General features: G+C 42.8%; 1 protein-coding gene across 1 annotated transcript; it reads left to right on the top strand.

Annotated features, from left to right (window-relative positions):
- The first annotated feature begins 261 nt into the window (after positions 1-261).
- On the top strand, positions 262-7,495 carry LOC124658353 (ribosome quality control complex subunit NEMF-like). Its single transcript, XM_047196707.1, has 14 exons — positions 262-393; positions 1,120-1,232; positions 1,331-1,427; positions 1,532-1,656; positions 1,851-2,454; positions 2,662-2,847; positions 3,003-3,296; positions 3,958-4,110; positions 4,522-4,676; positions 4,856-4,961; positions 5,074-6,042; positions 6,144-6,225; positions 6,492-6,848; positions 6,958-7,495. Exons 1-14 carry the CDS (start codon positions 289-291, stop codon positions 7,149-7,151), a joined length of 3,540 nt encoding a protein of 1,179 aa, XP_047052663.1. The 5' UTR covers positions 262-288; the 3' UTR covers positions 7,152-7,495.
- The last annotated feature ends 8,087 nt before the right edge of the window (positions 7,496-15,582 follow it).

Consider the following 15,582-nt stretch of genomic DNA (forward strand, 5'->3'; position numbering starts at 1 on the left):
TGTATTTCTAGAAATTATTTTTTTATCATATGTGAAAAATCTTCATAAGACTTCTAATTTTTTACAGTATAATAAAAATGGTCATTTGTAAAATAGAAAACGATAAATAAAAGGTAAAAAGAAACACAAAAATGGAACCGCCTTTGTTGGAATCGCGGCATATGGGGGCAGGCCCATCACAATAAGGGCTCTAGCGGGCCGTTCTGTGATTCAATTGGAGAGGCAAAAGGGAAGAAGAGAACCCCAGCAACCCCGGCCGCAAGGAAGGAAGCATCGGCGGCGGCGAAGATGGTGAAGGCGCGGATGACCACGGCGGACGTGGCGGCGGAGGTCAAGTGCCTCCGCCGCCTCATCGGCATGCGCCTCTCCAACGTCTACGACCTCACCCCCAAGGTCGCCCGTCTCTCTCTTCGCCACGCCCCTTCCTCCCCCCTCTTCTGCTCGCGTCAAACCCTAGGCACGGAACGCTAGCGGCATAGTCGCCTCACCCGCCGCGGAGTCGAGTAGTTAAGATACACCGGACGCCGACCAGATTCCAAGGATTGTGTAGATTTCTACGTTGTTCGTTGATTTTGTTCTGATTTTGTGATACTTGGTTTGGTACCGGAGAAGGCTTGTGTACTCTGTTTGAGCACTGTTGGCACCTGCTTCCTTTATTACAACAAACGACCTGGTTTAGCAATGAATTAGAACAAACAGTTCGGGGGGCTAGGGCAGGTGTAGGCCATCGCAGTATGCTGCCCTGTTTGCAATTTCGGCATGCTCCGAAGCTGCATCGTGTCAGATTCTGTAAATGTTTCCTTCTGCTGTGGCTGTGTTCCTAAAATTCAGTAGTCAAAATTGCCAAATCGGTTAGGACTCTCTGTACCGCGGGCTGACTATCTTGTTACATTTACCATGCTGGTACACATTTCATGCAGTAACGTTGTCTAGTGCTTAGAGGAGCAAATGATTCTGTAAACATCTTCTGTTTCCATGGCGAAACTGCTGGCCGATCCATGAACTGCCTCCTCTAGTGGATTACATTCTAGTTGTAGAAAACTAGAAACCTTGCATGCTGCATCTTGTTTTGCTATCTACCAGGTGATGTTTTACATGATCTGTTTTGCGCTTGGACAGACCTATATCTTCAAGCTGATGAACAGCAGCGGAATCACTGAGTCAGGGGAAAGCGAGAAGGTTTTGTTGCTCATGGAAAGTGGTGTCAGGCTGCACACCACTCAATATGTTCGGTGGGATGCTGCTCACAGTTGTTGATGTATACGTTTATCTGATGTCGATTGTTTCAGAATATTAATGCACAGATCCCCTTGTGTGTCTTTTTCTTCAGTGACAAGAGCAGCACACCTTCCGGATTTACTCTCAAGCTGCGGAAACACGTTCGTAGCAAGAGGCTTGAAGATGTCCGTATGCTAGGATATGATAGGGTACTCATCTAATTTCATTTCCTCTTGGATAATCTTTTTGAATACAGCAGCTTTGTGCTTGTTGAGGCTTGCACCGTGTAATGATGCCTTTGATTGAACTGCAGATGATCCTTTTTCAATTTGGACTTGGCAGCAATGCACATTTTATAATTCTGGAGCTTTATGCCCAAGGAAATATCATCCTCACAGATTCGGAATACACAGTGATGACACTACTCCGTTCTCACAGGTCATTGTCTAATTCGTGCGCCACTATTTCAATCTACTGTATATATTATATTAGGTGCCATTACTCTGTTGCTGAAGTGAGGACTTAGTAGGACAATAAACTATCATAATCTCCGCTGGCAATCCAGAAATTCTCTTAACCTTTGATGCTTACTGTTTGTTTATTGTACTTATCTTTTGTCGTGAAACTTACAGAGATGACAACAAAGGATTGGCTATCATGTCGCGCCATCGCTATCCGGTAGAAGCTTGCCGTACCTTTGAAAGGACCGACTTAACAAAGTTAAAAGAAACACTGAAATTGTCTAATACAGTCGATGACAAAGAATCTTCTCAAGTTACACCTAGCTCAGTTGATGGTCAGCAACCTTCTGAACACGCCAATGATGGGGTGCCTGTTACTGATAAATCGGAAGAACCATCTAAAAGAACAGAAAAGAAGTCTGCTGCAAAAATTAAGCAGGCAGGTTCCAATGCAAAAGCGGGCGATGGCAGTCAATCAAATAAAGCTACTCTGAAGACACTTCTTGGGGAGGCATTGGCTTATGGCCCAGCACTAGCGGAGCATATCATATTAGATGCTGGGTTGCTTCCAAGTTCAAAGGTTGGGAAAGATCCAGAGAGCAGTATTGATGATCATACTATCCAGTCTCTAGTAGAATCTGTTACAAGGTTTGAGGACTGGCTCGTAGATATCATCTCTGGTCAAAAGATTCCTGAGGGATACATTCTCATGAAGAATAAGATGGCTGCAAAGAAAAACATCATACCTTCAGAAGGGGCTTCTACTAACCAGAAGGTGCCTCCGTTGTTTTCCTGTGTTTCTAGTTGTACTCCTGTGTATGTGACTGCACATATTTGCTATTTGTGTTTGTTCATTAGTGATGTCTGTTTGCGGATCTAAAGAGGAATTTTCCCCAATTTATGTTTAGGCAGCAGCACATTTGCATATGATATGGTGAATTCCAAACCAATGTACTAACTGTAATTTGTCTGCTATACACAGATATATGATGAATATTGCCCTATCCTGCTGAAGCAATTTGAGTCAAGGGAATATGATGAATTTCAGACATTTGATGATGCATTAGATGAGTTCTACAGCAAAATAGAAAGTCAAAGGGTGGATCTACAGCAAAAAGCAAAAGAGGATTCAGCAGTCCATAGGCTCAACAAAATAAAGCTGGATCAGGTTCGCCCCACGCCCCCACTTCACTCTCCATCTTATGACTTGCAATCACATTGCTCATAATTTGCTTAAGTTTGGTTCTATTTGAAGGGCATCTCTCTTTCAAACATGCAGTACATTCGATACCTAATAGTCCATTCATCTGTTCTGTCATGCAGGAGAATCGTGTGCATACATTGAGGAAGGAAGCAGACCATTGCATCAGTATGGCAGAACTAATTGAGTACAATTTGGAGGATGTCGATGCAGCAATTACAGCTGTTCGTGTTTCGCTTGCAAATGGAATGAGTTGGGAAGCTCTTACTCGCATGATTAAAGAGGAGAGAAAGGCTGGAAATCCGGTAGCTGGTCTGATCGATAAGCTCAGTTTTGAAAAGAATTGCATTAGCCTACTTCTTAGCAATAATCTTGATGACATGGATGAGGATGAGAAAACTGCGCCTGTTGAGAAGGTATGTTCCACAAACACCTAATTTGTAGTTTTGTACCATGATTATTGTCTTTGTCATGGAGGTATCATATTCTTTGAATACTTGAAATTATATCTTATTCGCAATGTTGGATGTATGGTTATGTGACCTAAGGTGTCATGTTCCACAAACAATTCTATCTGGTTTGTTGATTTTTTTTACCCCTGATATTTACACTTCTATCAACATTGCACTGATTTGGTGTAAGTTCTTTAAGCTGAGGATACCACTTGGTTAATCCCCTCATGCATCCGCCTTAATTGGAGTAACATAAAATTTCTAGCCTTCCATTTCTCTAGACAGCCAATTTTACCAACTACTTATTTTTATGGAGAGCCTCTCACTACTTATCAGTACATATATTGTATTAGTGTATCACTTGTCTTTATTTTTCCTTAAAAATTCATGTGGAGGAACCTGAATTGAAATATTGAAGATTGATTAGACAGAGAGTTGATTTGTATTTATTTTACACAAAAAAGATGCGGCAGAATGGAAATTAGGAGGCTAATTGTATTCATATACTGCAATATTTGATCTTGCTTACACACTGTACCTGGATATTACGTGTGACTCAGTTTAGCACTAATAATTTCTCCATGCCATTTTGTTTCATGACAAACTTTGTTTTCATTTCTTTTAGGTAGAGGTCGATCTGTCACTTTCTGCACATGCAAATGCTAGGCGGTGGTACGAAATGAAGAAAAAACAGGAAACCAAACAAGAGAAGACTATCACAGCACATGAGAAAGCTTTCAAAGCAGCCGAGAAGAAGACACGTCTTCAGCTTGCTCAGGTTTCTTACTTTGTTATCCCATGTAGTAGTACACTTGTATTTGTTACTCTCTTGTACGGTTGTATCTACCAAGAGCTCCATCAGTAGCAAAATGGCAGTTAACATTTTCTCCGTACTAGAACATGTTGGTTAAGTTTTAGTTTTCCTTGTAAGTACATAAGCCGGTGCAACTCAGCTTTATCCTATATCCTCTAGAAAAAAAATCTATATTGTTCATTTGGTTTTCTTCTTAATGGAGTTATTTTTAATAACTAGAGGTCGATGAACTAGTAAAAAGCTTTACCTGTCCTCCAAAACCAATTATTGTGTATTTGGCTTGTTTACTATACTCATACTATGTGTTTAAATTCTATTCCAATAATCATTGTCTTTGTATTATATTAAAAAACTTTCATATCTTCACATTTGTAGGAAAAAACTGTGGCTGCAATCACTCATATGAGGAAAGTTCACTGGTTTGAGAAATTCAATTGGTTTATCAGCAGTGAAAACTATTTGATTATCAGTGGTCGAGATGCTCAACAAAATGAGTTGGTTGTCAAGCGGTATATGTCTAAAGGAGATTTGTAAGTACCCTTATTAGCTATTAGCCTATTACCCATTTATAAGCTTGTTGCCAAACTATTCATTTCATTTTCCAATTCATCATAGAACCACTTTACCCCATATCTTGTAACTTTTATACCATAGTGGTATGTATCTTATTTCTTACAAAAGCTACTGGCTTGTTTTCAATCATTAATAGGTATGTGCATGCTGAGTTACATGGTGCTTCCAGTACAATCATCAAGAACCACAAACCTGACAGTCCAATACCACCCTTGACTCTAAACCAAGCAGGATGTTACACTGTGAGTTAAATATGTGATTATGTATTACTAATTTAATACATGTGTTGTGGCAATACTTGTGAAGGGTGTGTTCATATAAATTATCCCTATTGATCACGAGTTTCTTTTGCAGGTATGCCACAGCAAAGCGTGGGATTCAAAAATTGTTACAAGTGCTTGGTGGGTATATCCTCATCAAGTTAGCAAAACAGCCCCCACTGGCGAGTACCTCACTGTTGGTAGTTTTATGATCCGTGGCAAGAAAAACTTTCTCCCACCTCATCCCCTTGTTATGGGATTTGGTATTCTCTTCCGTTTGGATGAGAGTTGCTTGGCATCTCATCTAAATGAAAGGAGGATCAGGGGTGAAGATGATGCCCTTCCAGAAATCGAAGTTGATCCTCGAAAGCACCCAAGTAATCTTGAACCGGATGACAGGCTTGCTACTGACAGTGAGATGAGTATAGTAACTCATGGAAATGAATCAAGCATGGACCATACAAGTGCTCACCGAAATAATGATACAAACTCTGGTAACATGGATACTGCCGACTTATCTGAACAGGTTGCTGGAACCAAAACTTTGGAAAACAATGGAACCTCCGCTTTCAAGGAAGAAACACAGGATGATTCTGTTTCATCTCAACTGGAGGATCTATTGGATAAGAATCTTGGTCTGGGCCCTGCCAATGTGTCGGGTAAAAGCTCTTTGCTCATCAGCAGTCTTTCAAGTTTAGCTGAAGACGATGATCTTGATTTGAAGAAATCAACATTAAGAGAGAAACCATATGTATCAAAAGCAGAGAGAAGAAAACTGAAGAAGGGCCAGAGTACTTGTGAGTCTACTAGTGACCCCCAAAATGGTGAATATGTCAAAAAGCTGGATAACTCGCAACACGAAAAAGGCAAGGATAACACAAAGGCTGCTAATGGTGAATCTGTCAAAAAGCTGGATAACTCGCAGCACGAAAAAGGCAAGGATAACACAAAGGCTGCTCATACGAAAACAAGTCGTGGACAGAAGGGCAAGCTTAAGAAGATTAAAGAGAAGTATGCAGAGCAGGATGAAGAAGAAAGAGAAATCCGTATGGCTTTACTTGCGGTAAGAACACTAGCTACCCGTCTGTTTTCTTTTGTTTTGTTTGCCATTGCACTGTATTCTCCTTTTTCATTGGGACTGACAACTTCTTTTATCGGTACTAGTCTTCTGGAAAAGCTTCTCAAAAGGACAAACCTTCACAAGATGGAGAAGACACCACTGCAAAACAATCAAAACCATCAACTGGTACTTTAGACAACTTTCTCTTGTTTTTAAGTTTATCCTTGTGATTGTTCAGCTACATTTTTGCGCTTATTATTCCACTCTATATCATGATAAGGACTTGTGCTGGATTACCATGTTAACAAATCATCTGCATTCGAGATAAAATAAGATAGTATCAATATTTCTTTCATGTCATGACAAAACATTGAATGAACTAGTGGTGTAAGGTACTAGATTTGTGTCTAATTTAGCCTCTTATCTGAGCTTTCATTCCTTTACCCTTGCAGGCGAAGATGACTCATTAAAAATTTGTTATAAATGCAAAAAGTCTGGGCATCTATCTCGTGATTGCCCGGAAAGTACATCTGTGGTGGATTCAACTGGAGTCAGCGTTGGTCGAAGCAGCGATGGTATGGACAAAACTGCTGCTCCTGTTGGTGGCAGCATTACCATGGATGAAGATGAAATCCATGAACTTGGTGATGAAGAGAAAGAAAAGTTGATTGATTTGGACTACTTAACTGGAATTCCGCTGGCAAGTGACATTTTGCTGTATGCTGTACCTGTATGTGCCCCTTACAATGCATTGCAGACATACAAATATCGTGTCAAGATCACCCCGGGCACCGCAAAGAAAGGAAAAGGTACATTTCTACTCATTCTGGAACATGAAGTCACACCATTTTGCCTTTACTGTGTTCTATATTTTCTGGTAGATCAAGTGTCCTGATGTCTTTGTTTTGTTAATTTCAGCTGCCAAAACTGCTATGAGCTTATTCATGCACATCCCTGATGCAACAAACCGCGAGAAGGAACTAATGAAGGCATGTACGGATCCTGAATTGGTGGCTGCAATTGTAGGGAATGCCAAGATCACCGCACCCGGCCTCACTCAAATGAAGCAGAAGCAGAAGCAGAAAGGGAAAAAGGCAGCAAAAAACAACTAGTTTGAAACCGCCATGACCCTGGACTGAAGTTCTGATCCACCCCTGTGATTCATCTGCAGAAGATATGTAAATGTTGCCACCTGTCGCTTGAGGCTCATCTGGAGGTAGCAAACTGATACCCATTATCGTGCTTGTAAAGTGTAGACATCTCACTGGCATTTGAGAGGCCACGAGGCAATGCAACAGGGGACAGCCTATATAGAACCTTACCTTTTGGTGTCCCACTGTGAACTGATGTAAAGAGCTACAGGGAAGAAAACCTCAAATTTTATTTCAGTGTTGCTCTACATTTTTTGTGTTAAATGGTAATCGCCTATATAAAGTTCTGTTCTCCACGTGACAAAGCATTGTTTGTTGCTTCTGTTCTCTATAAATCTTCCTTGTGCTTTGGTCATGTTGAACCCAAGGGAGCCCTCCAAGAGATCTTGCTCTGTTTACTGCAGCCAGAGGGCACATCTGATTGGTCTTTCGGTTCCACTCCAGCCTCTGCACCCTGTCTTTTGGCATAACTGATGTTGCTAGCCTAGGACTTGTTCACCTGGAAGAACAACATAGCAAAACATCTTAACGTTCAAGCAGGATTTAGCTAACATTGCGCAAAATATCATTAAATGTACTTTTTGACTGGTTTATGAAATCTGCATTGACTTATTTTTTGCGGGGGCATTGATTATTTAATTTGCCTCATGCCAGCAACCTTATAGGATGCTGACAACACGGACTTGCGTCGAACACCTAGCCTGCTTGACATGAACACCGTCAAGTACTGCTTCAGAATTGTCGACGTACATTGCATTACAGTACTAAGAACACTCTAAGAACAAAAATTCTCGACCATGGCTGTTACTGGTTCAGATCACAAGGTTCTAGTACACTCTACAACGATTCACTCACATACTTGTCAGGATTTAGTATACAGTGACCAAGTACGGAGTAATTTTCAGCTGTTTTGCATTACAGTACTTATTAGGTCACTGCCAGTGGCGCACTGGAGCGATATTTCTTGGACTGAACCATGGATTTCAGGTTTAGAGCTCTCCTTTTTGATAGGTAATGTATAACGAAAGAATGTGTGCCATCAATCCAATTCTAGCCAGCAACTTTGTCTGATTGCATGACTTTCCACATCAGGTGTTCTCTTAAATCTACCCACCCCTATCAGAAGTCATTTTGTCTGTACTGTCCTTTTCAAAAAGAAAAAAAAAGTTAGTCTGTACTATGGATTTTAGTGGCATATGCCTAAAAATATGCAACATCTAAAACAAGTCTACGAAAGAGCTGCACTAACTGAAACTGTTTGGACATTTAAACATAATTTCGACATTAGGGGTGTCTAGAGTAAGGACTGTCATAGTACACCTAGACTCGAGTGTTTGCTTGAGTCAGTCTTCGCAGTGAATCAATCACAAAGGGACAAAGGGCTGATTACAGTTCAGTTCCAGTGACAACATACATCAATGTGGAAATTCACAAGGAAGCACATCAAACTGGAAATTTTGCAACTAACTGACAGTGAGCTGGAGTAAGTAGATACTAAAGTATGCTGGAAACTAAGGCACATGTACGTGTTCAAATTATGCTTTTCAGTAACTACTGCTGAGCCAAAACCACACAACGAACTAGAGGGAACGTGTTGAAGAGGAAGAGGCAACGCAGCTGGAGGCAGTAGCTTTCAGGAATTACTGAACGCGGATTTGGAGAGTGCTAGCTAGAATCACAGTAATGGGGCCAAAACGGCGACCAAGAAGTCATCCAAACTTGCACGTGTTATAAAGTGCCGACAATGCAGAGTATCGAGGCTCAGGAACATTCCATCGAACAAAACTGTGGAAATCTGATATGAATCTTAATCCTGGACCAAAAGCATTCCATATGAGCGCGGACGATTCGCTCCCGGGCTGGTTCACACTCGGAATCATGGAGATGTATGTGTGGCTGAGGAACATTCTTGGACTGAACCATGATTCCAATGACACGGATATATTGCATTTGTTCATGCTAGTAGAAAGAGAAATAAATTGAGTAAGAGCTGCGATAAAAGAAGCTAACATCACTGGCAAGGAGATAGACGTGCACGAGAACCGCACGACCCCCAACCCTAGTCCCCACCGCACCCCCTCCTCCCGCTGACGCCGCTGGGCAACGTGGCGGCGGCGGGGGGGGGGGGGGGCCCCCTCTGCTGCGCCGGGTAGCGCCCGGCCTAGACTTCGCTCGGTGTACTGGGACGGCGTCGAGATGGTGGAGGCGACGTCGCGTCGAAATAAGGTTGCTGGAGCTCGATCCCCATCTCGGCAAGGCCACTTGTGGCAGCGCCGACGAGCTGCTGGCCTGGTTTCCTCTTAGATCAGCGGATCGGGGGAGGGTGGATTCCCCGGGCACGGTCGAATTTCGACCCTGCCGTGGAGTTTGCGGAGTCTGTTCTGGAGCCGGAGTAGTGCTGATGCTGTTGCCTTCTCTTCGGGCCGTGGTGGCGAGGGAGAGGAAGGAGATGGCACCACTGTCTTCCTTTTTAGGGTTTGTGTTCTTCTGGTGGTTTGCGGCTTTCACGTTGTGCAGTTTCTTCCGGCCAGCCTTGGTGGCGAGGGGGGAGGAGGCGGTTCGACGTGTCGACGCCAAAATTGGCCAGATGGTCGAGCGTTCTGCTGGCGGGAGAAAGGCCCTTCTTCCTCCTTGTCGGTATGATTTGCTGCTGCTGTTCTTCTTCTTCCTCGGCGATGATGCATGAGGGAGTTCCTGGTTTGCCCGGGCGGATGGCCTGGCCGCGGTGCTGGACCGGTCGGTTGACTCGGGTTCCCTTCCTTCCGGAAGGGACGCTTTTCGCGGTACTCGAAGCCAAAGATGGCGACGGCTGCTACAGGCATGTTGGATTGGTGTCCATGCCTTCTCGGCGCTGGTTCAAGGAAGGAGGAAGTAGCATGGTGGCAATTGTACCGTGGTGAAAGATGATGATCTGCTTGCGCTTGGTTGTAGTTCTTTCTGCTGCAGGGGTCTTCTCTCAAGGTTATGGGATGATGACATAGAGCTCCGAAGATCTTCATGGGTTATGGTGGTCTTAGGGTGTTCTAGGGGTCAACAACTTTGTATCTTTCCGTGATATGAATGCAGAGAAATTCTCAAAAAAAAAAAAAATTGAGTGAGAGCTGATTCAAATTTTAAAATTGGACATGGCCAAGGAACAAGAGATTCAAAAAGAAGGAGGCTATCCTAATCCATGAACTGTTTCTCGGAATAATGGCCTAGCTTATAGGGGGGGGGGGGGGGCATTGGACCGTTGGGTCCATTACTTCGACACGTAGCATAGGTAGGTGGCACAGTGCTGAAACTCTGTGTAGGTTGCATATGCGGCTGGGGTAATTGGCCAGTGAATTACATAGATTTTACAAACTAGATATACACCTGAGTTAAAAGAAACCGACGGCTCGCTGCGGTAATGATAACCGGATCAACCCAGCTCGGGCGGACTTCAGAGTTTTGAAGACCCGTGGGATTTAACATTTTCTTTGAGAAAGAAAAATCAGATGATCAGTTTACCAAAGTACATCAGAACGAATAATATAAAAACATGTGAACACATAATTGGTTGACTTGCAATTCACAACAATATAATAATTTAAGAACTTAATGACATGTAGCGACCATGCCAATTATCAAATGTCTTCAAGGAATCACATATTTGCAATGATTTTCGTTTATGTGTTTGGATGTAAAGAATTGAGTCTGGAATCAGAAAATCTGGAACTCAGGTTCCATTTCCACTGTTTGTAGTGAAACATAATCCAATTCTGAGCACCCGCTCGCAGCTCGCTCCCGTGCAATTCAGAGCTCGGCCCCTCTCCCTTCGCTGATATCCCCTTCCCTTCCCTGGCCGACCTCTCCATCCCCGCCCCTATTCCCCCCTGTAGCGAGGCCTCTTCTTATCCATTGAATACCCCCGTTGCAGCAGCCATACAATGGTATTTTTTGCTGCTAATTTTTTGGATCTGTTTAAATTGCAGTTTCCTCCAACTGGTAGCAGCTGCGGCCGACTGGAGAACTAGTAGCAACTGCGGAGTTCGTGCAGAGGAAGGTTGTGCCCGCAGCCGATGAACTAGTCCACCTTGCCGTCGTTGTCACACGTCGCGTCATATGGACTTCCGCCGATGATCCAAGCGATTTATTTAAATTCGAATGTATCTATACATCTAGATACATTCAAATTTAGACAAATTTTTGGCATCTATTTATGGACAGCTTCACATAGAACAGCCTGTCGATTTGCAAAGGTAGCACAAGGAGGTTTAGAAAAAAATCCACATGTAACGACAACTATAAAAGCATTTTAATGTACACACAATTATTTTTCATTCTTTATATGAGTAGACAATTTTATTGTTCAAACAAAGCAAATAATTCAATTCCACGATTTGTACATCCAAACAAGAATTAGAATTAGGTACCGCCTTTCGATTCCAGTAGTAAATTATACGAACACCCAAACAACAGAATTAGAATTGTAAGCAATTTCCTTTCCACCTTGGATTTGGAATCCACAATCCAATTCAATTCCAGGCTCAACCAAACACTCTAGTGTTGCAATGATTTAAATTTTACTTTGCAAACTAATGCAGATGCATATTAGCGCAAGAAAAGTTCCAAATCACAGATGCCACATCAAGAACACGGCTCTCAACCAACCACAAGGTTCTAGCACACTTTACACTGGTTCACTTGCTTACTAGTCAGCATTTACTAGTATATCTATCGTGACCAAGTAAATTATAGCTGTTATTAGCTCACTGCTAGTGGCCCACTGGAGCGATGTTCTTGAAGTGAATCATGGACTTCATGTTTACAACTTTCTTCTTTGACAGGTAGACCATGATGACAGAATGTACCATGAACCAGTTCTATGCATAAACTTTGTCTGATTACATGACTTTCTACATCAGGAGTTCTCTTAATTCTACCCACTGTTCCCATCAATCCTATCAGCAGTTATGTTGTGGTATTGTCCGTTTATAAGAAGAAAAAAAATGGTGTCTGTACTGTGGATTTTAGGGGCATATGCCTACGAAGTATGCAAATGATCTAAATCAAGTCAACATAAGAATTGCACTAACTGAAACTGTTTACAGTCTATTGTGAGCTTTCCTTTTTTATTTCGCATTGCTTGGCTGTAACAATCAACGCACAGGAAAAAGGCCGATGAGGAGAGCGATTCAGTTTACACAGGCAGAAGGCCACCAGCGCATCATCTTGGCATCTGACTGTCTATTTGTAGTTCAGAGGTTAGCTGACTCAGGTTTGGATCGGTCGACGCTCGGTGTGGTGGTTACAGACATCAAAAGAATTATGGCCACTGGCGTAGCTATGTGCAAGTCAGAGGGGGCCACCGCCCCCCCAGACTTTGCATTATTTCCGAAGAAAAAAAAATTAGGGACCTAAATGAGAAGAAAATGGAGTCATTTGCCCCCCCAAACTTTGCATACTCTGCGTTTTGCCCCCCCAAAATTCTGGGCTAGCTCCGCCACTGATTATGGCCTCCTTTTCTTCATGCATTTTTCGTCACATTCCTCGTGGTTTGAATGGTGCGGCACATCTGCTAGCCCGTTCCTGTCAGAACTCTGCTTTTATGAGCTTCCATGATGTAATCCCGGATTTCATCCAGCAAACTCTATGTACTGATGTTAAGTTATAAATAAAGAGCCGTACTTTCTCTCAAAAAAGGAAAAAGGCCCGTAAGTCTTTTCCGATTGCACAATAGACTTAGAGTGCTTGCTTGAGTCGGTCTTCGCAGTGAACCTCAATCGCAAGAGGTTAATTATATTCCAGCTCTGGCGAGCATCCATGCGGATTTTTTGCAAATTTCAACTGACAGTGAGATGGAGTCTGTGACTCACTAAAGTATGCTTGAAACTAAGGCACATCGCACACGTTCGTCCTTATGAAGGAACCAGACGGTACAGGTCATGGTCGACAAGCAAATAAACCGCAAACCGCCGCTCAATTCACCCCAGAAAGAGGCAACGCAGCTGGCGTCAGTAGCTTTCAGGAATCACTACGACTTAACGCGGACTGGAAGAGCGCTAACTAGAATTAAAGTAATGTATTTAAAACGGCGACAATGACTCAACCAATTTTGCACGTGTTGCAAAATGCCGCAGAATGCAGAATGTTGAGGCTCAGAACATTCCTCTAATAAAACTGTGGAAACTTTGGAGCCTGGACGAAAAGCAGCGGTACATTTGTTGGGCTTGGGGGTTCGGCGAGAGCCAATATCTGGGCCACTTGGGCCGTGCAAGACCGACCTATGTGAGTTCAGCTACATTGGCGCTATGTGATATACTCTTTCCATTTCAATTAATCAACTCAGCTTTGTTTAGATCATATGGATGGATCTATCCACTAAAACGCGTTGGATTGAAGGGAGTATGTGCTTTTCTCGAACAAGCTGAAAATCTCGTTCGTCCTAAACTAACTACACGACCAATCATTCACGCCCCAAGGGGATCGGCCCTTCGTTTTGTTTTACCGTATTTTCAGAAGTTTCTCGTTGCCATACATTTTTTTCTTCAAAAAGGGGAACGGAGACCCAGCCTCCACAATGGAATCATGCATAAACATAACCATCTCTTTCACTTCACGATCGACGACTAATAAGCAACTAAGCAAGTCAGATGCAATAGCTAGGTCAAAGCGTGCACAAAGGTTATGGGGTCTGCGTCGGCCGTGACTGGTGGACAGAATAGTTAGCTCATCTCTTTTCTCTCTTTCTTGCAGACTTGTACTGTGAAATGAGTAGCTTTGTCAAAAGTTTGGTTAGATTTCATTCCATTAGTTTGGAAATTGGTCGTGGTTTGAATACCACATAATTCGTGCAAGGTTTCGTCGCATGCAGCCTGCCGTGCCGAGGATTGCCAAACACGTATAGTTGCGCCTTACCTACCAAAATTTAGTTTGGTTGTGCTCCAGTTCAGTAGACAGATAAACTAGCTCATGATTCGGGGTCAAAGGGCTGGACCGGCCGCACGACCACAACTAAAGTTGCGCTGTGTTGCTAGTAGTTTTTCATGGAACGTCCTGTATCCTTTGGCTTCAGTTCACACGGAAACGATATACCGTTAATACACACAGCTCGGATGAAATTTCTGTAAACCTACACACCAGCGTATCTCAAAGAAGTGTATCTCTAGGATGGGCAGTGTCGACATTGGCGGCAAGGGACCAGCAGCTCTCCTGCTGAGATTTTAAAAAAAAAAACTCAACAATGCTACACTTATGGGCAGCAACTTACAGGATATATAAAATCTAAGAGATGGTAAGGGTAAATAAATTTAAACCACCCATATGCATGCTCATCATCCCCTTAGATTTATCCCGTTAGCTGCTGCCCGTAAGTGTAGCATTACATATCTGCCGGTTTTTTATACGGTTCACCAAGACACACGCTGATAAGAGACATATTATGCGTCCGCTGAAAAACCTACAGATTTTTTTTTTCTGAAAAGATACTGAATGTTGTTTATTTCGACGAAAACTGATATTCCATTCAAATGGGGATTCTAAAGTTGCCCGGGTCGAGCCTAGCTATGCAGCTAGGAACTGATTGAATTGTGTGTAAGCTTTGGACTCCATTATGAGGATAGATCCCTGCCCAAGCTGTCCAGTTAATGATGGATGCACAAATGGACCGCTAGCTCTTATGGGAAACACTTAGCTACGTCAACCAAAAAGCCAAGGGAGATGAAAGCCTGAATGCGGTTACTGATTAGGGATGAAGCAAGATCACATGCCTTCCCATTAACTTCAACACTTATGTTCTGGTGCTTCTCCGCTAGAAAAATTCTGGACGCGTTAAACACATCAATGGTGGAGATCTTTCCACACCTGTTCGTAGGCGGGGTTACGATCGTAATTTCACTGTAGGTCCACCATCCATACAACCATGTACATGCCCGTATGGCCTGCATTGTGTTGTACCTCGTTTTTGTACGTATCTACGGTCACGTGCGTGTACCGAAATAGAAAGGTCCTATAAAAAGTCATTGGCGTGGGGCGATACTTAAGCGGATGAGATCGTTAATTGGTCACGTGACCTCTTTTTTTTTCTTACGCGACGTACACATACCCGTATCATTATATATGGGTTGAATATGGGTTTCGACGGATCCAACACAGGAAAAAAAAAATCAAGTATGACCCTTCAACTTCATTTAGGGGGGACCGGGGGAGCACCGGAGCAGCCCTCTAACTTCAAAGCCGAGAGCCTTAATGCCCTCGTGATGTGACATACTCCATATACAAATTCCATGATATGTGGAATTGTGGATACATATTAATTAGTTGAAAAGAATTACGGTTCCTTAAACAGATAATCGGTTGTTCATTCTTCTATCCATAGATACATGACTGGATGAACTAGATATTGGGTCTTTAAAACTCAAGTATATGC

Source organism: Lolium rigidum, chromosome 5 (genome assembly GCF_022539505.1).
Source record: "Lolium rigidum isolate FL_2022 chromosome 5, APGP_CSIRO_Lrig_0.1, whole genome shotgun sequence".
NCBI classification, from domain to species: Eukaryota; Viridiplantae; Streptophyta; class Magnoliopsida; order Poales; family Poaceae; genus Lolium; species Lolium rigidum.

Excerpts from the sequence above, each read along its gene's own strand:
- LOC124658353 (XM_047196707.1), top strand. The coding sequence starts at position 289 with ATGGTGAAGGCGCGGATGACCACGGCGGACGTGGCGGCGGAGGTCAAG. Across the intron at positions 2,848-3,002 it reads ACAAAATAAAGCTGGATCAG|GAGAATCGTGTGCATACATT; the intron begins GTTCGCCCCACG and ends TCTGTCATGCAG. Across the intron at positions 4,962-5,073 it reads ACCAAGCAGGATGTTACACT|GTATGCCACAGCAAAGCGTG; the intron begins GTGAGTTAAATA and ends TTTCTTTTGCAG.